We start from the raw sequence: 24,833 nt of genomic DNA, 5'->3' as shown, positions 1-24,833 counted from the left end.
TGTTTTTCATATTCTCTCCTCTTTTGAAAAGTTCCTTAGAAAGGCAGCACTTCACTTTTATTACAATAAGTGCCCCTTACATTAGTTACTTTCAGCAGCTGCCAACAACACCCCCACCGCCTCAACATAAAAATGATAACCGGTTTTGCCAATACTCACTATACTGGAAGTGCATTTTAACAGCAATAGCAGACATCCCAACCTAACCTACTTAGATACTGAAATTCAGATGTTTGTTCAATAATGTCTAAGTACACCAAATAAGGAAGGCCTATTGATAGAAATTGTTGTAGTAAAACATGTAGATTTTTTCATGTAGCCTTGGCAACTAGCCATCTTGTATAGGCCTGAGTAATATGCAAATTAAATTACACTTGTTGAACTCACCTCAACAAGTCTTTTGCAATCATTTAACCCACCGTGAGCAATGCTAAAGTTACTGTTACAGACAGTGCAGTATGCAAGACTATCATTATGTTTTAATCTTATGAGACAATTGGGTACACTTTTGTGTAGTCTGATGTGAAATGGGTCTTAAATCTTCCTTTTTGAGGGGCACTGACGCTGCCATGACGCTCCTGTTCCTAGATACACTGACTGAACTGATTAATTAAGTTTGGGAGAAAAGAGATATAAGCACACTTACACTGAAAACTGATTGGTTGATTTAGCAAAACAGTCCAGGATGCTCTCTGTCTTGGATGGCTTCAGGCACAAACGCACCACTCCTCTTTCTCTCCCTCTCCGTTGTGTGCGCGTTAAACTCATATGCACACGCGATTTGTCTGGCTTGCGTGCTCTTGTTCGCTCTAGGTTCCGGGAGATTTTATGTAATTTGAGGGCGTCAGGAAGCCGCTATCAATATGTGGGAGACTCCCAAAACTTCGGGAGACTTGGGATGTCTAGCTAGACAGCACTTTTTCACCAGCACAGAATGTACCATGTACCTTAATGTTGTCATGTTTAGCTGACACAAACTCAAAGTAATGACTGATGAAATGTGCATCTCTCTCTCTCCCTCCATTGTTGTTGACGTTTGTGTCGCTGCGTGGCTTTACACTTGAATTGTCCTGCTGAAAACGTGAGCATAGCCTACATGACATTAATCCCCAAGACAAGAAGAACGCAAAGAATATATCTTTTTACGAAGGAAAATGACAAAAATAGTAACACACAGTAACTTAGATAAGTAACTTTAATCTGATTACTGGTTTGTAAATAGTAGCGCGTTAGATTACTCCTTACCGAAAAAAGTGGTCAAAATAGACCAAAATAGTTACTGGCATCACTGAACCTGACTTAAAACAGTCGATAGCATAGAGACCTTTCTGAATGTCTTGGGAGTCATGCTGGTTGAAAAAAAATAGGGTAAATTAGTTTTAGGAAGTAAGGTATCTCACTTGAGTTTCATTGCAACATCACACCATTAGGCTTCTTTAACTTAATTTCTAAACAGATGATAAAATATAGATGGTGAAACAGAAAACTTGTCATTACCGCCATCACCTGTCATTACCGCCATCACCATCACGACAAGTTTTGTGTTGGTAATGACGATTGTGGTAATGACATTTTTCATCTTATTTCAGGAAAAAAGATGCTAGGTAATGGATTTGCTAACATCATTCATCATCTAGTACAACATGAACTTTAAATACACATAAATAATGTGAATATTTCTTTTTTTTTCATAAAAATATTGCTGCAACAGCATTTATGGTAATGACGCTGAATAAGTCTACTCCATGATCAGAAGGAACACATGATTAAATTACTTACTTTTTCAGACATCACTCTTCACTCTTCAGATATCACTCTTCTCTCATGGATGACATGTGCTTCCCTGTCACTATTCATTTCCATGGTTACAGCACAAACAAGTCTTATCCTAAAAAAATCCTAGTAGTAATCATAGACTGTCGCAGTAATGATGGTATTGTTGGGGGACAATACTAAATTGTTAAAAATATTCACAAATTGTATAGATGTGAACCAAAATAATGCATAGAATGCATTTTTAAGTTACTATTTAAACATATATTGTGATTTTTTAATGAAATGATAACATTTAATCACATTTTAAGAGCAGAAAAGTTTGAAAGTCTGGGTTGGGGACAAGGCCTAAGTAGCCAAATATTGGTGTTAAAACCAGTTTTTAAAAATATAAATCATAAAGATTTTAGTGTATTACTTTTTTTGGTGGTGCAATAAACATTATTTGAAATAACTAAACTATTTATTTTGTAATATAGTATTTCTAACATGAATTTATAACCTGGGGACATAAAAGTTTCCCTAATCGAAGAATGACCCATATATGTAAGTCACTTTGGTCAAGAAGTGTCTGCTAAATGTAATTTAATATAACTGGCCGAAATCATATTACATTAGATTTATATAGCACTTTGAGGGGGTTATACGTCAACACTTCATCAGATACACTCCTCCAACTTCCAACTAAGTGTTTTTCACAGCAGACACACCTGACCTGGCAGTTTTACACCTGGTCTCATGCCAGCAGTTCTAATGAACTCAGGGGTGGAGGTGGGAAACGTGCATGACATTACAATCCATTGGTTACATGAAAACATATTTTCATGCATCAGATAAATCTCCTCCCATTTCATGGGTATAAAATCTCACCTCAGTATTTGTGATGAACCAGTTGCAATTTCTGGTGTTACATGTCAGAGCCATATTCTTTTGATTCCTCTTCAATCCAGATAGGATTTTGAACAAGGTAAGTTTCAGTGACTGATACACACATACCTTGTGTATTTATTAGTAGTGTTGAAATAATTAAAAGCATTCTTATTCATAAGAAATGCATAGTATTTTGATGAGTAACACTTTATAATAACTACACACAATTCATCATTTATTAAGCCTTTGTTACGTATTAGTTAATGGTTTGTTCATCATTAGTAATTTATTGTTCATACATAATTTATCATCAGTAAAGCATTTGTTCACACAGTTATAAATGGTTTGTTCATAGTAAATAAGCCTATATCTAAAATATGTTTATATATTATTGTTAATACTTAATAAATGATGCAATAATATGTTTTTTATAAAGTAATATTTCCATTATTTAACAGTTGTTACATACACATGCATTAATGATTAGATAGGGTGAGGATACACATTTTATAAACCACTTCCTAATACTATAATTCATGATTAACTTAATTATTAAGTGGTTAGTTAACGAAATTGTGTGAGCTCATCTAAAGTGAGAACGTTTTATGCCTTGCAACACATTTACAAATAAGTTATAAAGTTTACATTAGCATTTATTCATTTAGAGGACACTTTCACCCAAAGTGACTTACACATGTCAATGAAATTAAAGGGCAAGGCCACATTGGTGGACGCTGGGCCTTGAACCCCCAACTTTATGGGTAAATGCATGCTAACCCGGCTCCTTATCCACTACACTACTTCTGCCCAGTGGTATCACAAAAGTCAATTCAGAAATATAATATAGATATATACGTATTTACTTACTATGAACAAACCATTTTTAACTGTGTGTAAACATGATTTACAGATGAGAATTAATAGTGCTTTACAAATGAAGAATACAGCATTTAATTATAGTTTACAGATGTTTAATAGATGCTTAACGGTGTGTAATAGAAGAAAACGGAAACTCTTGCATGGTTGTTGTAGGTGTTTCTATCTGGGCCAAGGTAGTGTAGTGGATAAGGAGCTGGACTAGCATGCAGTAGCCTGTAAAGTTGGGGGTTCAATTCCCGGCTTTCACTATAACAGTCAATGTCAATGGTCAATGGCCTTCAATTTAATTGACATATGTACGTCGCTTGTCTGCTAAATGAATGAGTGTGAATGCAATCTTTACAACTCATTTGAAAATGTGTTGGAAGGCATAGAAAGTCCTCACTTCAGATAAGCTCACAAAATATCATTAACTAACCACTTGTAACTCCTGAGTTAATCATGAATTATAGTATTAGGAAGTGGTTTATAAAATATGTATCCTCACCCTAACTAATCATTAGTGCATGTGTATGTAACAACTGTTAAATAATGGAAATATTACTTCATCAACAAAATATTATTGCATAATTTATTAAGTATTAACAATAATTTATAAACATATTTTAGATATAGGCTTATTTACTATGAACAACCTATTTATAACTGTGTGTACAAATACTTTATTTATGAGAAACATAGGAGCATTGCTTTACAAATGATGAATAAAGCATTCTGTAATAGTTTGCAAGTGGTGTATAATGGGAAATGATTTCATTCATAAGTGCTTGTTTCATTATTTATTAAGTATAAATCATGTACTTACAAACATATTTTTGGATAGGCTTATTTACTATGAACAAACCATTTATAACTGTGTATACAAATGCTTTACTGATGATCAATTATGTATGAACAATACATTACTAATGATGAACAAACCATTAACTAATAAGTAACAAAGGCTTAATAATGATGAATTGTGTGTAGTTATTATAAAGTGTTACCTTTTAATGCAATAATTTAGTCGCTGATCAATGATACTGACCCCTTATAATTGTCTCCTTAGCTAGTCTGCAGACATGTCAGTGGTGATCAGGTATGTGTTACAGCCAGCATATGTGTGTGTGTTTTTTTTTTCATTTTATCTATGACTAGTGCAGTGCCCGTTCAAACATGCCATTCCTGAAGAAAACCCGTAGCTCAATTACATGCCCACAGGTATGCCTGCTTTAAAAATAGGATGATAGGGAAACATCATTCCAGCTAAGCATTCAATAATGAATACTGAATATAATAATATATTAGCCTATAATTAATGTGGCCTCTAATACATTTAGGCATGGCTGCATGTGACATTTCTACAGATCAGAATGACATAATGACAACTGTTTTAAGTGAAGGCTAAATGTGTATAGCTTACTGAATAACTTCCTAATTCTATTCGAAGCTTGCACATGGGACATTCCAGGATTTTGGTACATTTCCCGACCCACCACTTAAATCTCAAATGTACATATCCAAAATATCTAAATGACTATTTTTTGTGAATAATGTACTTGTTATAAGACAAACTGTAAAATTTGGTGGAAAAATAAGCTCCTTAGATATTATTCAAAAGACCGAATACCTTTGGACCACCTCAAAAAATGGCCATTTCTCTTGACCCACACATTGGGTGACCAACTCCTTTGCCAAATTTGATATATATATATTTGATACGGACTATGAAAAGGGAGACATAAACAGTGGCGTAAACGATGCTCAGCTTCTCACTCGCTATAGCTCACACCGTTCGCGATAAACACCACAGCTCTGCATAAACTTGGACCTCAACAAACACTCTCAACTTCGGCAAACATTCAGCTGGACGAAGATGGCAAGGGGCTTGTGCAAACACACACAATCATCTGCTCTCCCACCTATAGCCTACCTAACAGGGCTATATCCAGGTGCACTGCAATCAATGAGATTCCCCCTCACTACAAGCGACACACCTCCCGACGTCATTCCCGGTGATACCCCTTGACACCACACTACATGCGTTTTAGTAGATCGAGATCTCGAATATACTATAACGTGCTCATTTACATGTGTCAAGACAATATTGAGTGCACGTTTTACAAATTGTGGCCACGTTTAAGTAGATCGTGCACACAATGTTCTATAACCATGTTCACAAATTGTGCTCTCATTTTAATAAATCGTGCCCTCGTTTAAGTTAATCGTGCCCTCGTTTTAGTAAATGGTGCACTCGTTTAATAAATTGTGCCCTCGTTTTACTATGCTTAAAACGAGAGCTCAATTTAGTAAAATGAGCGCACACTATAGTAAAACATTGTGCACACGATTTAGTAAACCGAGCGTATGATTTAGTAAAACGAGTGCACAATATAGTTAAACGTGAGCACAATTTAGTAAAACGAGCGCACAATGTAGTAAAACGAGCGCACATTCTCTCAACATGCAAAACATTTTGCGATGACACCTCTAGGGCTCCGTAGTAAAACCATAGCTTTTGGTGAACGGAGATGCAGATCATCACCGTAATTACTGTGTTTGTGCAACAGCCCGTTCTGCAGTTCACTCCAGCAAGAGTGAAATAAATATATAAATAAGCGGTCATCACCAGGCTATTTGCTAAGAGGCTACCTTATCAAGTAAATAAACATCAAGTAAATCTGGAAAATGTTTAGTTTATTTTTCTTTCAGTCTGCGGTTCCATAATAGGCTACCATTTAATTGTGCCGCAAATGATCCGCGGACCAGTAATCTCCTCATCCATTAACACTTTGAATGCCACGCTGTTTTCGGAAGCTTGGCCCAGAGTGCCAGCAATCTAGATTGACTTTGGAGAGCCACAGCGTGTTCTGAGCACATACTATGGCTATGGTACATACTATGGTGGCAACATTTTACTGAAGCCGACCAATATGTGTCATTATTTGTGGTTAGGCGCTCCGGACACCAACAGGAACTACCAAGGAACGACACAAGTGCGACTGCCTAGGGGCAGTAGTTCAAACGACCAAACTTTGCGTCCTTGTTTGCGATTGAGAGTTCGAACTACCCTTTCTAGAAACACCAAATCCAAGAACGATGGAGCGAACTACCAAGGTTGCGACGCAAGTTAGCAAACGACGCTTTCTAGAAACGACCCCCAGAACCATAGACTGTATAGCCCTATCAGAACCCATCACATTTTAGCCATCACATTCATTTGCTTATCGTTGGTCAATGTGGATGCTTTTATCGTTATGGCTATAGTTATAATTTTTGGTGTGAATGTCCTTTAACGATAACTATAAAAAAGTACTGTTCTTGTTTAACCTAAAGGAATGACGACGTTCACACATAGGCTAAACTAGCTATAACGATAACGACATGAAGAACGATAGGTCTATCATTGGGCATCGCTTTCAGAGCGATTTTGAAAATGATGAAAAGCTAACAAATCAGAACCCATCACATTTTGTTGCTAGGGTAAATCATATGGTTGCTAGGGTGTTGCTCAGGTATTTATGGTGGTTACTATGGAAAATAAAGTGGTTGCTATGGTAGTTTCTAAGGTAATCATGTTGGTTGCTATGGTGGTTGCTAGGTTGACATTATTGTGGTGGTTGCTAGGTTATTGCTAGGATAATTCAGATGGTTACTAGGTTGTTGCTAGGGAACATATGGTGGTTGCTATGCAACATAAAGCAGCTGCTATGATGGTTGCTAGGGTAATCATGTTGGTGGCTATGGTGGTTGCTAGGTTGACATTATAGTGGTGGTTGCTAGGTTGTTGTTAGGGTAAATAAGATGGTTGCTATGGTATTGCTAGGGTAGTTGTGGTGGTTGCTATAGTAACTCAAGTGGTTGTTAGGCTGGTTGCTAGGGTAATCATATTGGTTGCTATGTTGGTTGCTAGGTTGTCATTGTGGTTGCAGTTGATAGGTTGTTGCTAGGGTAGTTATGGTAGTTGCTATGCTGGTTGCTAGGGTAATCATGTTGGTTGCTAGGTTGTCATCGTGGAAGTGGTTGATAGGTTGTTGCTAGGGTACTTGAGGTGGTTGCTAGGTTAGTTTTGGTGGTTGCTATGCTGGTTGGAATGTTAATCTCATTGGTTGCTTTATTGGTTGCTAGGTTGTAACTGTGGAAGTGGTTGCTAGGCTGTTGCTAGGGTATTTAACATGGTTGCTAGGCTGTTCGTAGGGTACTTGAGGTGGTTGCTAGGCTGTTGCTAGGGTATTTATGGTGGTTGCTATGCTGGTTGCTAGCATAATCATGTTGGTTGCTATGTTGGTTGTTAGGTTGTCATCGTGGAAGTGGTTGATAGGTTGTTGCTAGGGTAATTGAGGTGGTTGCTTGGCTGTTGCTAGGTTAGTTGTGGTTGTTGTTATGCTAGTTGCTAGGTTAATCTCATTGGTTGCTATATTGGTTGCTAGGTTGTCACTGTGGAAGTGGTTGCTAGGCTGTTGCAAGGGTATTTTGACATGGTTGTTAGGCTGTTGCTAGGGTAGTTATGGTGGTTGCTATGCTGGTTGCTAGGTCAATCATGTTGGTTGCTAGGCTGTTGCTAGTGTACTTGAGGTTGTTGCTAGGTTGTTGCTAGGGTGTCCATGGTGGTTATTATCAAAAATAAATGAGTCACTATAGTGGTTTGCTAGTATAATCATGTTGGTTGCTATGGAAACGGACATAGATGCTTAATTTCAACGGTTGCTATGTTGGTTGCTAGGTAGGTGGTGGTTTAATATAGTTGGCTTGAGGCATAGTTGATGATTAGTTGACTACGCAGAAAACATTATGAACGGCATGATTTACATATATCAGCAGCCTTTTAACTGTGTTAAAATTGCAAGGGTTCCCTATAACACCTTAAAGTGACAGGCACTCAACAAATCCCTAGGTCGTTGCTAGGTTGTTGCTAGGGTGTCCATGGTGGCTACTATCAAAAATAAAGCCAAGTCAAGTCAAGTCAGTTTTATTTGTATAGCGCATTTAACATGCACAGAGTGCAACCCAAAGCGCTCCACATATAAGACATTGTCATTGACACATAGACTAACAAAGACAATAGCGGACGGAGCGGCGTAGTCGCCAGCGTACCCGTGACACAAAGACATAGAACTACATTTAAGAAATAACAAATGCAAAAGATGCCGGACGGAGCGGCGTAGTCGCCAGCGTACCCGTGACACCAAGACATACAAGACAGACAACAAACAAATTTAAAAAATAAAATAAATACAAATTAAAAATAAAATTAGTCCAATTTCCAACCTGCTGAAAATGTCCAAGGGCAATGATGACTCGCGTGAAACTGCGCACAGCTGTCTCCACAACCGATGCAACGCCAACAAAGTTCTTTACACTCACTGGCAGTCTGGAGATAACGTTAACGTTAGGCCTTGTTAGTCTTGAGATCACTGGAAGCATAACAGTCCGAAGTCGTGGGCGATCTTTTAGATCAGCAACTCGGTGGACTTTTTACAGCGACAGTTTATTGGTCCGTAGGCCTAATGCAGAGTTCTTCAACGTTAACGTTAACGTTAGTCTGCTCAATCCAGACTCAAGGCAGTTGGCATGGCAGCTCACAGGTCAGAAACAGCTCGGCGGCCTCGGCAGATCTCTCGCAGAGTAACTCCAGCTGCTGTCCCGAGAAATCCCCTCGACCAGACAGTGAAGTGCAGCACCGGCTCACAGATGGATGGGAAGGATGTAAGAGGCCCAGGGCAAAAGCTAGCCATAGCAAGCTCCCAGTGGAGAAAATGTTAACGACATCAGCCGACTTGAAAGCAGTAAAAAGGACTAAGAGAATGTAAAGGATGTGTTCAGCGGAATAATAATAAGAAGCAACCTAGGAAGAACAGTACAGTGGTTGGTGGTTACTAGTGAGGTCCCCCCATCCATGTGACGCGCTTTGAGTCTCGAGGAAAAAAGCGCTATATAAATGTAATGTGTTTGTTTTTGTTTGTTTGTACAGTGCATTTTCATGCACTGTAATAAGAAGCCGGAAGAACAATATAGTGCATTTTCATGAATCTCCCAGAAAATGTCCTGTCTCATGGTAAATCTTTATCTGATAAAGCATTTATAAAGTAAAATATTAAATTCTGACCTCCACAACTCTTCTTAAAGTCAGGACATCAGCGATCCTGAGAAGCATTTCAGTAAGAAAAGACAAAGCAAAATAGTGGAAGCTTTGAAAATACATGAGATTCTCTGTCCTGAGGTGAGCAAACCTACAAGTATTCATACATCATTAGACCTACATTTTCAGTATTCATAGATTAAGCCTTATCAGCAAGGTCTTGATAATATTGTCATTTGTAGTGGCCAATAAAAGTGAAATAGCATTTCTACAGTCAAAAATATATATTTGAGACCAATCATAATAGTATAATTGCAAGATAATCATAAAAAATATATGTTTACATTACAATTTTGCTCCAACATTGTGTTTTCCTTTCCAGAACGATGTTCCTCGTGTGGCACTGTTGGGTTCTGGGGGTGGTCAAAGGGCCCACATCGGCTTCCTTGGTGTTATACGGCAGCTGGGAACAGAACATCTCCTAGGATGCATGCAGTATGTGGCCGGAGTGTCTGGATCCACATGGTCAGTATCTGTTTATGGTATTTGGCAAATGCCTTTCTCTAAAAACATTACATGGAAAAATGCAATATAATATAATCATAAGAACATTAAAATTTCAGATTATAGTTAAAGAGCCAAATATCTTATCTGTGTTCCTAAAGTACACATTCAGAAGTTTATTTTCATGAAAAAATCCTTCACGGCCTTAAAATGGCTTAATGGTAGGCCACACCTTCTCATACCTTCTCACTCATGACTTCTAAAACCTATAAGGGACTCAAAGTGCTAAATACCGGAATTATCCTTTAACTGTACCTATACTGTATGTGATATCTGCAACAGTGGTAGGCTACTGAAAACTGTTGAATGTGATATCTGCAACGGTGGTAGGCTACTGAAAACTGAACTGATATTAATTTATGCAGTATGACCGATGACACATGTAGCCTACAGCAAACACTTAATTCTGAATTGATGTGCTATCCATACTCCTTTTTTTTAGGGGTGTAAATATTAATCGATTCGTATCGATGCATCGATTATGCAGCCGGCGATTCAATGCATCGATTCGTCCGCAAGAGTATCGATTAATGTGTTTATTTTGCCGCCTGTTTGTTTGCCTATCTATTTTCAGCATCAGCTCCGACCTTTCTTTTTCTGTCTATGGCTCCGATGTAAGCGCACTACCTACTCCTAAGCTGCGGGTGGTTTTTTTTTTTTATATGCAAAGACATGAGGCTGTATAACGAAGGCTTTAGATACCTGCTCCTACATTCCGAACTTTTGTTGATTTATTTGAAACTTCATAGATATCATGTAAAAATATTGAGTATTGAATCGTATCGAATCGTATCGTGGGGAATTCTGAAGTATCGAAAATAATCGAATCATTGGCTTAAGAAATCAATATTGTATCGAATCGTCATGAAGACTCCGATTTACACCCCTACTTTTTTTGCTTCTCCCCTCCCGTCTCTCTCTCATACATCACGTAGACCCTCGTCCAATCAAATTCAAACAAATTCAATCCAGGCTCACTTACCTAGCTGTTTCAAGGTAAAGTACATATTACCGGATTACCACAGCCCAGTTCCGTTGCTCTGGTTGGTCTCTCCAATTGCGTCCGGAGACATTTTGATCGGCGACCGTTGGCGACGCCCCTTTGGAAATGGGCCGTGAATGAACCTTCCCCAGACCCACTCTCAGTTACGACTGAGAAGAAGGTTCTGGTGTCAACCAGGCTAGCTCGATGTTCCTTGGCAACCAGAAAGAATTAATATATTTGTTGGTGGATGAATAATTAGGCCTATCTGGCGCATTTGAAGGAATCTGCTTGCACGTGAGACCGTATGGAACAGTTATTCCACTCAACCATGCTATACTAAAACCTAGCAGAGTATACCGTAAAACTCCAAATAATAGCCTGGGCTTTTATTTTCCCAAATCGCCAAACTGCACTGGCTAGTATAGGTACCTTCTGAGCCTACGTCACTACGTTCACTGGAGGCAAAACAAACCATCACCTCAGCTGGGAAGCTAAACGAGTCATCTCTGGGAGGCTAAAGGTTATCATGGTGTCATCTTGCTGTGCTGTCGGGTGCCAGAACCGAAAAAGTCATCGGTTAAATTTGAAATAAGTAGGCTACAGTTTCCAGTGAGAACGTAGTTGTTCGTTTGACTCACGATAACCTAAGCCTGGTATCCGAACGTCACATATTACCAATCGTCCCGTATTTCCAACCTCTTTACGTGTATATGTGTCACTTAATATTCATTTCTATACAAACCAAGACGGCGGATTCCTAAAGAAACGCAAGCACCCACACCATAAGTGTATCTAAATTAGCTATGTACCAAAAATTACATTTCACCGTGACTCGAAGAACTAAACTGTGATGTAAGGCCCAGCACTAAACTCCGAGCGTGGTAAACAAAATTGGATATTTCAGGCAGTAAAAGCCCCGGTAAGAAACAAACTAGATTTTTTTTCAAATCTACACACTTATGGCTACTGGAAAATGTGAGGTTCATTTATCAAATGTTATTTTGAAGTATTAAAAAACATCGTTGTTTTAGAATTTTCAAAAGAAATGGCTGGTAATTAGCACGTTTGCGATACATCTTTGCCTTGTGACATTGCCGCTGGCTTGGTAAAATGTCAGTTTGGGCAACACAAATCTCATCCGATATGTCATTGTAGGCCTATTGTAAGTCTTGGACATGACCATTTAGGAGATAGTGATTTGACATGATTTATACACCCTCAGCTTCTCTTTACTGTAGACGCTCGGTTTTTCAATAATGTCCGGCCATTCTACTGATGGCAAATCTGTCACTCTTCTTTCCAATCACTGAGGGTATAGGGGTCTGTCATCTGTCCCATCTGATAATGTAGCCTAAGTTTTTTCAAATAATCCTCCCGATCACGTACACTGAGTGTATGTACATATTGTGTTATATCGTTACCCATTTTAGCAAAGATTTTAGATTACTGTCTGATTTTAGCCACCTCACTAGTACTATTAGAATAGCCGCCTCACTATCCAAACAATTGTTTCTGCCTCCAGTGACGTCACGCCCACCCGGATGTTTATGTTTTCACCGCCGTTGCAAAGGGGTCTATTAGAGACAGGCGTCTATATGAGACAGGCATTTAATTCCCTTTATACAAAACTTTTCCTCTGCAAAGATGGAAAATATTAGCGAATTAATTATTTCAAACACACTGAATGTCTACCTATATGACTAGGCTATCTGATGACAATTACGAATCATCATTCATTTAGTGTTGAGTTGTTGTTCATTGAGTGAGATACAGTACGATCCAAATAGCGGGGATAGCCAGAACAGATAAAACACGTTTTAATCAAACATAATTTACAAAGAGATTGTATCACACTGAAAGCTCATATTTTGTCACTAGCAACCTAGCCTATATCGGTCCTTTGTCAAATAGCCTAGTTGCATTATCAGCCCTGATCAAAACCGTTCAGGAATTATTTATGCAAAAGTATAATGTTTCATTCTCCCTCCTTTTCAGCACGAATGAAACAGCATGAGAGAGCATGAACCATAGGCCCCTATTGTTTCTCCCGTATATTTTATTTGGCAAATTTGACAACAGTCAGCTTACATTTCAAATCATAGCCTACTTCTTTCTCTTTATCGCCATGGCAGTACGCATTTAGAATAAAGAATAACGTTCGCAAACCCTTTTGTTTCGTTGCCAGCATAAAAACAAGCTCACCATCGGCCTATCCGCAAATTTTAAACACAAGGGATGAATTGAACGATGACGAAGTCGGACATATAGGCATAGTTCATATTGAAAAAAAGTTATATATATTAGAACTCTAGCTTTTCCCCACCTCAGTCTTTTAATATAATGGTATCTAATCATAACGTTAGCGTGCGCAGTCTGCACCATACTTAAGCCCAAATCACACCAAAGATTCGCAACGAGATGAGCTGCAACATTCTACCAACAACTTGATGCAACATTCTAAAACCTTGCAATCTATCTATCTATCTATCTAACTGTGACTAGACATGGTGAATGCTTTGCGACGGTTGCTGGTGCAACATCTAATTCACACCACTGCAAACTCCTTCCTGCAACGGTTTTGTTTCATTGCGAATATTTGGTGTGAATTGGCCTTTAAACAGACGATCTATCAGGTTTTTAGAAGATTAAATACAACCCGAAACTAAAAACCAGACCTGCGTCAAGTTCCCCGAAAGCATCTTAAGCCTAAGAGCGTCGTAAATTCCCTCTTACGAACGTCTTAAGATTTGGACTGTTTCCCAAAACCATCGTACCTTAAGAGCGTCGTGAAAACACTCGTAGATCTAGTGCTCCAGAGTTCTCGTTACCGGCTAAGAGCATCTTAACAGTACTTCTCACTGAGGTCACCAACAGGACATACAGAGGAATTACAATTTAGAATACATAATCCAACGTACGTTCCCATTCTTTATTGTGTTTACCTGTGATGAATCAGCTTTTAGCGTGCAAATTAAATAGCATAGCCTACATTTAATGGTCATAATAATGTGATGAAAAGCGGACAAAAATGCAATCAAGTTATGAAACGAGACGTTGCCAGAATAGTTTGCCATTATCTTTGCTAAGTGAAGGCTATATTTTATTAGGCCTATGAGGTAAAAAGCAGAGAAAGCAACATGTGGTTTAGTCTGTACTGCATCAAAATCTAAGCCTACACATTTCCTGACTTTCTTACTCGACTTCTTTCTTATCTTCAAACGTGTTCTTAAGTGACACAGTGAAAAAGTATTGCATGGTGCAACAATCTAATCTTAAATAATTACAATTATTTATGTCTGTGTGTGGTATATAACCTACTTGGGATGCTTACATGCAGATGTCAAAGTGATGTGAATTAATGTGTAGATCCGAAGTTTAAACGGTAGGCCTATGTAATGTGTTTAGTAACTAGTAATAAAAGATGTCCACACTTTGGGCTCCACGTTAACTCATGTCTTTACTCAGTCAACTTCAGGTTCACATATACGCATGTCCGTATCACGTGATGACGTATAACATCATCACATCCACTCTCAATTTCTCTGGGATTACTATCCTATTGCCTCTAATAACCAGGCCCTGGTGAGCTGACAGCTCGTGTCTCATGGGGAAGAACTCCCTAACAGTTGGATGTGGTCAGGCCAACCGGACTGTATCTGGTCACAGCTTGTAGTGTGTCATCAACAGCCGTGGCAGCTCTGATGCTGTTCATTCTCCTCTCTGTAGCCGGCATGTTGTCGATGATGGATGCTACGTAGCATTCCACATCCACGTTTGTATCGCCTCCATCCTGCGCATCTCCTACTGGGCTCCTGGACAACGCGTCTGCCGTGACAAGGGTTTTCCCTGGTGCATACTCCGCCGTAGGGTTGAACCTCATCAGTCGCATCAGGAGTCTCTGGCAGCGGATGGGGACAGTATCCAGGTCTTTGGAGTTCATAAGCGGGACTAACGGTTTGTGATCTGTGATCAGCCTGAACCCCTCTAGGCCGTGTAAGTATTTCCCAAATCGTTCGCAGGTCCAGACGCTCGCCAGGCACTCTTTTTCTATCTGAGCGTACCTGGTCTCCGCCCCACTCAGACGCCGTGAACAATAGGCTACAGGCTTCCAGCCCTCAGTGTGCAGTTGCATCAGCACGCCCCCGATGCCGTAGCTGCTGGCATCTGCAGAGACAGCAGTGGATTTGTTGACATCATAAAACGCCAGAGTGGGTGGGGTTGTAAGAAGTTCTTTGATGCGTTGGAATGCTGACTGCTGTACTGGACCCCATGTCCACGCAGATTTGGACTTCAGCAGTTCGTACATGGGCTGCCCCACTGCAGCTAGGTTCGGGATGTATTTACCTAATTTATCCCGAGGACTCTCTCCAGCTCATGGACATTAGTGGGTGGAGTCAGATTGCTTATAGCGGACACCTTGGCTGGGTCAGGCCGTGTGCCGTCTGCGTCGATCTCGTGACCCAGGAAATGTAGTCTTTGCTGTCTCAAGGCACACTTTTCTGTATTTAGCTTCAACCCAGCTGTCTCTAGGCGCTCCATGACCTGTTGTAGACGTTCGTCGTGCTGGGTCATATCTTTTCCATGTACTATGATGTCGTCCATGTAAACAGCTGTCCCAGGTAGGCCTTCTAGTGTTTCCACCATTTTCCTTTGAAAGATTTCGGGCGCACTAGATATCCCAAATGGGAGTCGTTTGAAACAGTACCTGGCAAATGGTGTGATAAAGGTTGTCAGTCTCTGACTATCCTTGTGCAGCGATATTTGCCAGAACCCTGCCGCTGCGTCTAATTAGGAGAACACCGTGGACCCACTCAGCTCAGCAGTGATCTCTTCTGCTGTTGGCAAAACGAATCTCTCTCTCTTAACGGCCTTATTCAATTTTCGCAGGTCAACACAAATACGCACCTGTCTGGATTTCTTGGGAGCAGGCACCATGGGAGCGCACCACTCCGTGGGCTCTGTCACCTTTTCTATGATGCCTTTAGTCTCCATCCTGTCCAGCTCCAGCTTAACAGGCTTCATGAGGCGAATGGGGACTCTGCGGGCAGTGTGGACGGCATAGGGTTGGGCATCCTCCTGGAGCACTATTCGCACCGGCTGTGTTTTTAGCAGGCCAAACTCTTCTCCGGAGTCACGAACCTCATGAATCCTCTTCACGAGCCCCATTGTCTGCGCCACCGCTCTGCTAAGCAGGTTACTCACACTCTCTCCTCTAACTACGTAGACTCTGAATTAGTGCTTCTTGTTCTTGTGCCACACGTTCGCTGTGACTCGGCCAATACAGTTCAGTCGCCCGCCTGGACTGCACAGCACGGTCTTTGATGGGAAAAGTTCAGTCACTTGACTGAGATTTTTTAAAGTATCTTCACTCATAATGCACACATCCGCTCCAGTGTCTATTTTGAAACTAACTGGCGTGTGGCAGATGTTCAGCTTTACTGTCCATTGCCCACCACTGCTTGAGGATGTGCTTTTTACTGAGCCTAGAAAGTAAGCTACATTTTCTTCATGCTCGCTGACTTCGCTAACTATCATTTTACTTTTGCACATTCTTTCCCAGTGCCCAATCTTCTTGCACTTGTTCCATGCGGACTTCATTGCTGGACAATGTTCTTGAATCTTGTGCATCATCTTCCCACATCTGCTACATGTCTTTCCCCGTTCGCTGCGCCTGTGTTGTTCATTTTCGTTGTATTTCCGTTCATCCATTTTGAATTTGCTAAAGCCCCGCGCGACCTCCTCTACAGCGCACGCAGTAGCCTCACCTTGCTGGCTAACTTGAGCTTTCACCTCCTCCTGTTGACGAGCCTCCTGAACTGTCATCTCTAACGTGAGATTCGGGAGAAGCTGCAGTTTCCGGGAGAGTTCTTTGTCCCTGATGCCCACCACAATTCGGTCCCGTATGTGCTACTCACGAGTAACTCCGAAATCGCAGTGCTCAGAAAGTTCATAAAGAGCGCGGATAAAAATCTCCACCTTCTCCCCTGCCCGCTGTACACGTTGATAAAAGCAAGCCCTCTCGTGTATGACATTCCGTTTCGGTATAAAGTAAGCATCAAATTTGTCCATTACTACTTCAAAATCACTGTCCTCATCTTCATCGAAATGAAAAGACCCGAATATGTTCTCGGCTTCCCCACCTAAGGCGTAGATAAGGGTGCTAACCTGAACGCTACCATCCTCCTGATCCAATTTCGTAGCTGTACGGTAACGCATGAAGCGTTTCTTCCAGTCACTCCATTCTGCAGGTCTCTCGAAGCAGAAACTGTCTGGTGGATTAAACTTCGGCATCGTTGGCTCGAACCGCTTCTGACACCATGTAATGTGTTTAGTAAATAGTAATAAAAGATGTCCACACTTTGGGCTCCACGTTAACTCACGTCTTTACTCAGTCAACTTCAGGTTCACATATACGCATGTCCGTATCACGTGATGACGTATAACATCCTGGCACCTCATTTACGTGTGATCATTCTATTACAGCCTATATAGCTGTGACGTGCAGTCACCTGACATCACCATCAAAACAGAGGATATTTCAGAACTATTAACGTGGACAGCTCCCCTTAAGAGCAGTGCACGCACGTTCACGCTACAAGCATGTTCGGGAAACAGTCGGAAAAAACAAACGAACGATCGTAAGATGAATCGTAGAAAACCCTCTTAAGAGCGTGTCTCCGTCGTTATCGGGAAACTGGGCCCTGACCTCTATTGGAGACCAGCCTTTAACCCAAACCTGTAGCCACGCCAGGCGTTTAAAAGAGACAGGTGTCTATTTGGGACTCGGCTATTATTTGAAGTTTTATGGTAGCCTATACACATTTGCACTCATTTAATATTTGAACTCATTGGCAAGTGAAACTAACTTCACCGTGGTCTCATAGTCAACGACAAAACAGTTATACAAAGTTATTTTCACTATTGACTGAAAATAGGTTACCATCGAAAACATAACCTGAACCTAAGGACATTTATCCTGCAGAGGAGTTGCTCCTTACATCTCATGACAGTGCGTCTTCAGCTGTGCTTAATATTTACCTCTCGCCTCGCCTAATCACTTTTATCCGTCATTACCAATTTGCAAATAATGGTGAATAACTACTCCTTGTGAGATTACATTACATTACATTACATTTGGCTGACACATTTTTAGCCAAAACGACTAACAACATGGTAAACAGTTGAAACTTTTTAAAGCAATTCTCACAATTCTTGGAATTTCTTTTTTAAAAAAGGTAGAGTGCAATAAGAACTAGACTGCATTTCCGGCGGGAACTGCAAAAGTGTGCTTGCCCTGGTCCGGTCACTAACATGAGCAGACAGAGGCATACGCTATGCTGAACCTGTTGATCCAAGCATTCTAACAGTGCCTTTCAGTGTTGGAGCAGTGGCAATACCGCAAAAGCTCTAGGACAGGGCTATTCAACTATTGACTTGCGGGGTGAATGCGGCTCGTTGGATTTTACCTGTGGCCTGCCTTTGAATTTAGCTTCTATGACTAAGATCAAATCAATAAAATAAAACAACAGCAGTGATTGGCTGCAAAAATAAATAATGTCACGTGTCTTGCACCTCTCAAACATTAAAGAGGTTAATTAAAGGCATTAAAATGCTGCTTGTTTGTCAGGATACTTTTTCACTGATTTATTTTAAAAATATAATTTTTAAGATAATTGCAATTTAATTGAATGCAATTTACTTTTACGATTAAATAAAATTAATTTATCCCTCTCACCCATAGTTTTCTATTTATTTACAAATGTACATAGACCTACTGTAATTACATTTATACATAGTTATTCTACTGATCTTTATACTATTCATCCTGCACATAGACTTATTCTTACTACTCTTATAATGTTGTTTCTGCACTACAATGACACTGTTTCCACACTGAACATAGCTGTATGTTATGTACATATCTGTTATATATTTGTCATATTGAATATCCATATTTATTCTGTTTTATTATATTCTGTTAATACACTGCATATATCTATATTATTATTTCTACTATTATAATGTTACTGCTACATCTACATACATTATTCTGCTTATTGTATGAGATAACTGCCAATACACTGCACATATTTATATTTAATTCATATTACTCTAAACCACCTTCTGTAAATCAACTGTATACTACTCTCTACATTGCACTATATTTCTTGACCTGTCTCTGTATATTTCATCACCTTTCTATACTTTGCATCACATTGCATGCATATTGTAGCTACATGAATCACAGCTAAGATCCTTGGTTGCTATGAAGGCCAGTGGTTCTAAATGGATGGTTGCTATGGCCAAAGGCCAGTTATCTCTGCCGTTGTCAAGCGGGCATATCCTAACTTTATCTTATTTTAAACATCTCTATTTTACTTAGCCTACTTCCATACAGTGAGTCCCATTAAGAAGTGGCCACTTCATTCGCGCTTACCGTGATTCACGCAGCAACATTATTAAATTAATCTGTCACCATATGCCTATGCCAACGTTTGCAAAGAGGAGAATCTTTTAATTTGATTCACAATGAAACAATGTACATGCAAACAATGAGTAGGCTAGTTTTGGTTGTTGTTGGTGGTGTTACTGCATCCCTTAGTTATGCCTACAATGCAAAATTGTTCCCTCGTGATTGTTAGACACATTTCAAAACATCGCGACGTGAAATGCCACCACAAAACATTGTTTGTGAATCGGTCTTATTAGGAGCCCTCGCTTAAGCTGTCACAGACTCAGGCGCTACTTTTAGGGCTAAAATGCTTCCTGAATTACTCTTAGTAAAAAAAAATAGGAGTCCTAAAGTTACGAGTGACGAAGTTACGAGTACAAGCATCTCATATCAAATGACCATGGCATTACGCTAAGCAACATAAATCTCAAAACGTTACAGCAACATCTTCTCCCTATGACCTAGCTAGCTAGCTTCTAGCCACACAAGAAATGAATGAAATCTCCGCTTAGCATTCTAATAATAGATGGAGCACATTTATGTGGACCACTACAACATGACTCATTATGTCTGTAACGTTAACTGTATAAAACACTTACTTTCATAAAGGAAGCACACCATCCAGCACATACACATGGAAACCGATATTTTAGGTAGCCTACTTGGCCACGAACTCAAAACTTGTCTCTCTGAAGCTTTGTTCTAGCGTTGCTAAGCAACATCAAATAAACAAATAGACAGTCTTCCAGTATTAAATGTGTACGTGAGATTACGAATGGATGTGTGTGGTTTGCAATTAGAAACAAGAAATAACATTTCCAATAATTTCCCATTATAAATTACATAATATTTGCACCTTCCTCACTTGTGAAGCTCACATAATTCTAATGATCTCCTATGTAGATGTGAAATGTAATACAAGGTTGCCACCTAGCGTTCAGTAGGCTATTTACATTAACGTGACATTCTTGCTTATTCTTTCGTCAACTCCATGCTTTTAGGAAAACAATCTTTTTTATCATAGTTCCCTCTTCAATGAGCGATTACCAGCTCGTTTTTGTAACAGAGATAGCTGTTTATTGTCCCTAGGTTTAAAGAAACACCTATTCATATGAATACGTAGCCTATGGAGTGCTGCCGACCACTGTTCATTACGGCCCAGAATGCCTTGCATGTCTTTACAACAAAACAACACAGTAAAACCTAAATGCCCATAAACATATGCATTTGCATACTTGTAACATTTTTAATAATACTCTTCCATCATGATATTTAACAATAATGAAAAATTAAATTTGAATACCGTCAATGTGAAAACAACTCTATTATGTAAGCTATATATAGCTACTGTTCTCCTTGCTATTTCAATTCGTAAGTCCATACTATCCCATGGCAGAGCAAGGATTCCATGATTGGGCAAGGTTGCCTGGAGACATTGTGGCTGCCCAGAGACATTGAGCATACTTGGAAGGCATTGTGATAGAAGGTGAATGGTGCAAAGGTGAATGGTGAGAGTTACCAAATACCTGTAGGTGGTTTGCCAAATTATGGAAACTTTTGGAATATTTTTTTTTTTTTTTTTTTTTTTTTTTTTTAGCTTATGCACCCTCACACTGGAGTCCCCCAAAATTTGGTATCGATATGTGACAGTGTTCCTGAGATATGGACGACTTCCTGTTTCGGAGCTTCGCCGCCGATTTCGTTTGGCTGTGACGGGCAAACGCTTTCGAAAATCAAAAATTCTTCCGGTTTTGTGAGGCTTGGTCCAAGGATAATGTACGTCAAGATTCGTGGCGTTCGGACCAAATTTGTGACCTGTGAAACTTTAGTTTCGCTTTCTATTCAATCCAATATGGCGGAAGAATGACAAGGGTCAGTGACGTCATTTTCAATTTCCGCACTACACCGGTTCCGGCCGGACGTTCCAGAGTTGGATCGGTGGTGATATCTCAAAAGGTCTAGGAGCAGGAGCTGGCCCAAAATCGGGCTTACAGGAATAATAATAAATATAACCGCAAGCGGTGATTTACGGGGTCCGAGCAAAACGAACATGAGGTAGCATAGCTTTTTAGTTTTACATATGCTTTGATTGTTTGGGCACAATTGTTCAAAAGAAATGTGATTGGATTTCGGTTATCGGATTTCAGTTACTGGATTTCGGCTACCGGATTGGATCAAATCTTGAAAATGGGTTGTTCAAAGGGAAACAAGGATCCTGAAATTGGATTAGATCACATAATCTATTCTTGGTTTTGATCTGGATAAAACCTTCACTTTGTGTTGTTCAAAACTTTTGAGTTGGATTGGAATACATTTAATGCATAAAATTAGGATTACCCTGTGCTGTAACATTATAGTGTGCTAACCTCCACAACCTAATAGTATTCTAACAATACCCTATTCTAGTGTGCTAACCTCCACAACCCAACAGTATTCTAACAGTAGTATTCTAGTGCGCTAATCTCCACAACTCAATAGTATTCTAACAATACTCTATTCTACAGGACTATGCATTTGTCATGGGTAAGATGAAGGGTCTAATAATGGAAGGCAGTGTTTCCCACAGAATGGAATTGTATTTGTGGTGGTAGGTGAAGGGGGGTGGGGGTGGGTTCTGTGTTGGAGTCAATAAGATGAACAGCCTATAATTATACAGTTATACTTTCCTTGCACGACAAGTCCTGACAAGTAGCTGTAACGTTATAATGTGCTAACCTCCACAACCCAACAGCATTCTATTCTAGTATGCTAACCTCCACAACACAAAAGCATTCAAACACTAATGCTTCAAACGGGATTTGAACTCTCAACCTAAGGATCACCAGTACAAGGCATTATCCCACTGAGACACTGTCAATCCTACATATTGGCCAGTCACATTCACATGGTAAAAATGTGTATTGGTAAATACTAGAGTTGGATGTCTCGAGACCGGTCTTGGTCTCGAGACCGGTCTCGAGACCACTTTTACGTGGTCTCGGTCTTGTCACAGTCTCGACCGTCTTTGGTCTTGGTCTTGTCTTGGTCTCGGATCCCTCGGTCTTGTCTTGGTCTCATTGTCTTGGTCTTGCGGTCTCGTCGACATAGTGGTCGGGAGATTTGCAACAAATATGTCCATGATACAAAACATAACATTCGATAATGCAACATTAAATTATTCCGCCTTTCACGCCCTTCAGATGCAACCTTTCAAATGCAACCAATCAATGACATACATGTATTTTGTTGTGATTAAGAAACTGGCGCTCATCCAATCAAAAGACGCAAGTGTAGCCAGCGCGAAACGTTAGGTTTACGTCGTAGCTGTCAGTCTCAGTCAGACCTAGTAATAATAATGTCAGCGAATTCCGCCATCATTAAATTTGCATTCACGGAACATAGCTCACAGTCACACACATTCATGACATGCTCTGTCTCTGCATTGTTCTGTCTGTAGTTGAAATAATACCTTCTTAAATTTAATTTAAACTGGGACTGAACCTCTTACCCCAGCAGGGTTCTCAAGTCTCATGCAATGGGCGTGAGACACACGCAATTCAACAAGTTCACACGCTCACACACCACACCTTGCATTTCTCACGCAGAAATATTACTAGGGATGTCAAGGTATCTGCATAATTATTAGAGGAGGCGCAGGGATACGAGAGGATTTCTCGCAGGGTTCAGAACTATCGCACCACTCACCAGCAAAATCAAAAAAATAAATAGCCACCGATATCCAATCAAAAAATAGTAGGCTATTCGTTGTATCCGGGTAAAATTCCAAAATAGCACATCCCCTCCCTACAACCACGTTATGCTTGTGTGGGGTTACACGTTTAAGATTTCAAAACTGCACCAACATTCTTTTTATTCAGAAATTCAACTGTCTGTCATTTGGTAAACCAGCCTACTTATGGTACTTTACAGGGTGTGTAAATCAAGCCTTTTCACGAACATTTGGCCTAGCCTACTTTATGGCAAAATTATGTCTTATCTATAAACTAAACTAAACTGTCGGTCATTAAGAAAACCTAATGATTGTGTCGTTATAGCTTTGTGTAAGCCAGACATCAGCAACGTTCATTTTACACGACCAATCACTCTCGTGGCTGCCTGCACTTTCCCTGTCGTCACGGCTGCAACTTTCGCACTCGTTTGTGCTTTTTAGCGCCGTGTTCATCAGGTCCCTGGACACCCATCTGATCCTCCATGGACCATGTCAACAATGAATGAAAATTAGCTTATTATTAACGAGTGTTATCAATTTGAGCGAGTATGCTACACATAGGCCTACATTTTTTTCTAAACATACAGGACTGCTGCAGACAATGACCTGCCAACCACCATAATGTGATTGCTGTCATCGGTTTCGGCATGCACATGCTTAGTCTAATGATTCAGTGACAATATAGGCTACTCAAGTGAATAAAGCAATTAGCCTAATAAATAAAATATTTGTTTCACTCAGTACATATAGGCCTACATCTCGTAAATTGGTGAGCCATAGAATATCCCAGCGTCACGATTATTATATATCAAGATTCCAATCTATCCCACCTAAATATGAAAAGTTATTTCTACTGACATGCTTCCTGGTGACATAAAAAAACAAATGGTTTCCCTTGATAAGGCTGACATAAGAGACATAGGCTATGCATTATACTTTCCCAGACAAAAACAAGATATAGGATGTATAGATTACAATGACAAATTCAAGGTCTCAAAGGGTTAATGCTTCTTTCCAATTTTTTTTTATAATTAGTGAGTGAGTGCACCCCCCCCCCCCCCCCCAATCTCACTCCAAGCTGAGCTCAAAACTTGAGAACCCTGCCCCAGTATGCTGCTCTTATTCAATTGATGCAAGCAGTGTTGCCACAGTTACCTTGAAAAAGTAATCTGATTACTGATTACTGATTACTCCTTTAAAAACTAACTTAGTTACTTTACTGATTACTTGATTTTAAAAGTAACTAAGTTAGATTACAAGTTACTTTATTAGTTACTTTCAGCAGCTGCCGACAACACCCCCACCGCCTCAACATAAAAATGATAACCGGTTTTGCCAATACTCACTATACTGGAAGTGCATTTTAACAGTAATGTCAGCCATGTATAGCAGACATCCCAACCTAACCTACTTAGATACTGAAATTCAGATGTTTGTTCAATAATACCAACACCAAAATAAGGAAGGCCTATTGATAGAAATTGTTATAGTAAAATATGTAGATTTTTTTGTAGATTTTTTTTTTCATGTAGCCTTGGCAACT

The 24,833-nt window shown here is 39.8% G+C and overlaps 1 protein-coding gene across 2 annotated transcripts in view; it reads left to right on the top strand.

The window, feature by feature from the left end:
• Positions 1–2,659: 2,659 nt before the first annotated feature.
• LOC143130910 (cytosolic phospholipase A2 gamma-like) overlaps positions 2,660–24,833 on the top strand; it is a 78,344-nt gene continuing 56,170 nt past the window's right edge. Inside the window, exons 1-4 of one of the 2 annotated variants that reach the window (XM_076290195.1) lie at positions 2,660–2,740; positions 4,571–4,600; positions 9,628–9,721; positions 9,963–10,105. In XM_076290195.1, the coding sequence (XP_076146310.1) occupies positions 4,584–4,600; positions 9,628–9,721; positions 9,963–10,105 (254 nt within the window). In that variant the 5' untranslated portion in view covers positions 2,660–2,740; positions 4,571–4,583. The remainder of the gene's footprint in view (positions 2,741–4,570; positions 4,601–9,627; positions 9,722–9,962; positions 10,106–24,833) is intronic. The other variant, XM_076290203.1, reaches the window with a different exon arrangement.

Source organism: Alosa pseudoharengus, unplaced genomic scaffold, assembly GCF_046254945.1.
Source record: "Alosa pseudoharengus isolate Yale_2024_CS ecotype anadromous, Long Island Sound unplaced genomic scaffold, YU_APseudo_1.1 YU_APseudo_1.1_scf_1, whole genome shotgun sequence".
Lineage (NCBI taxonomy): Eukaryota > Metazoa > Chordata > Actinopteri > Clupeiformes > Clupeidae > Alosa > Alosa pseudoharengus.
Note: the sequence above shows the minus strand (reverse complement) of the source record. Positions and strands in the feature narration are given on the sequence as shown.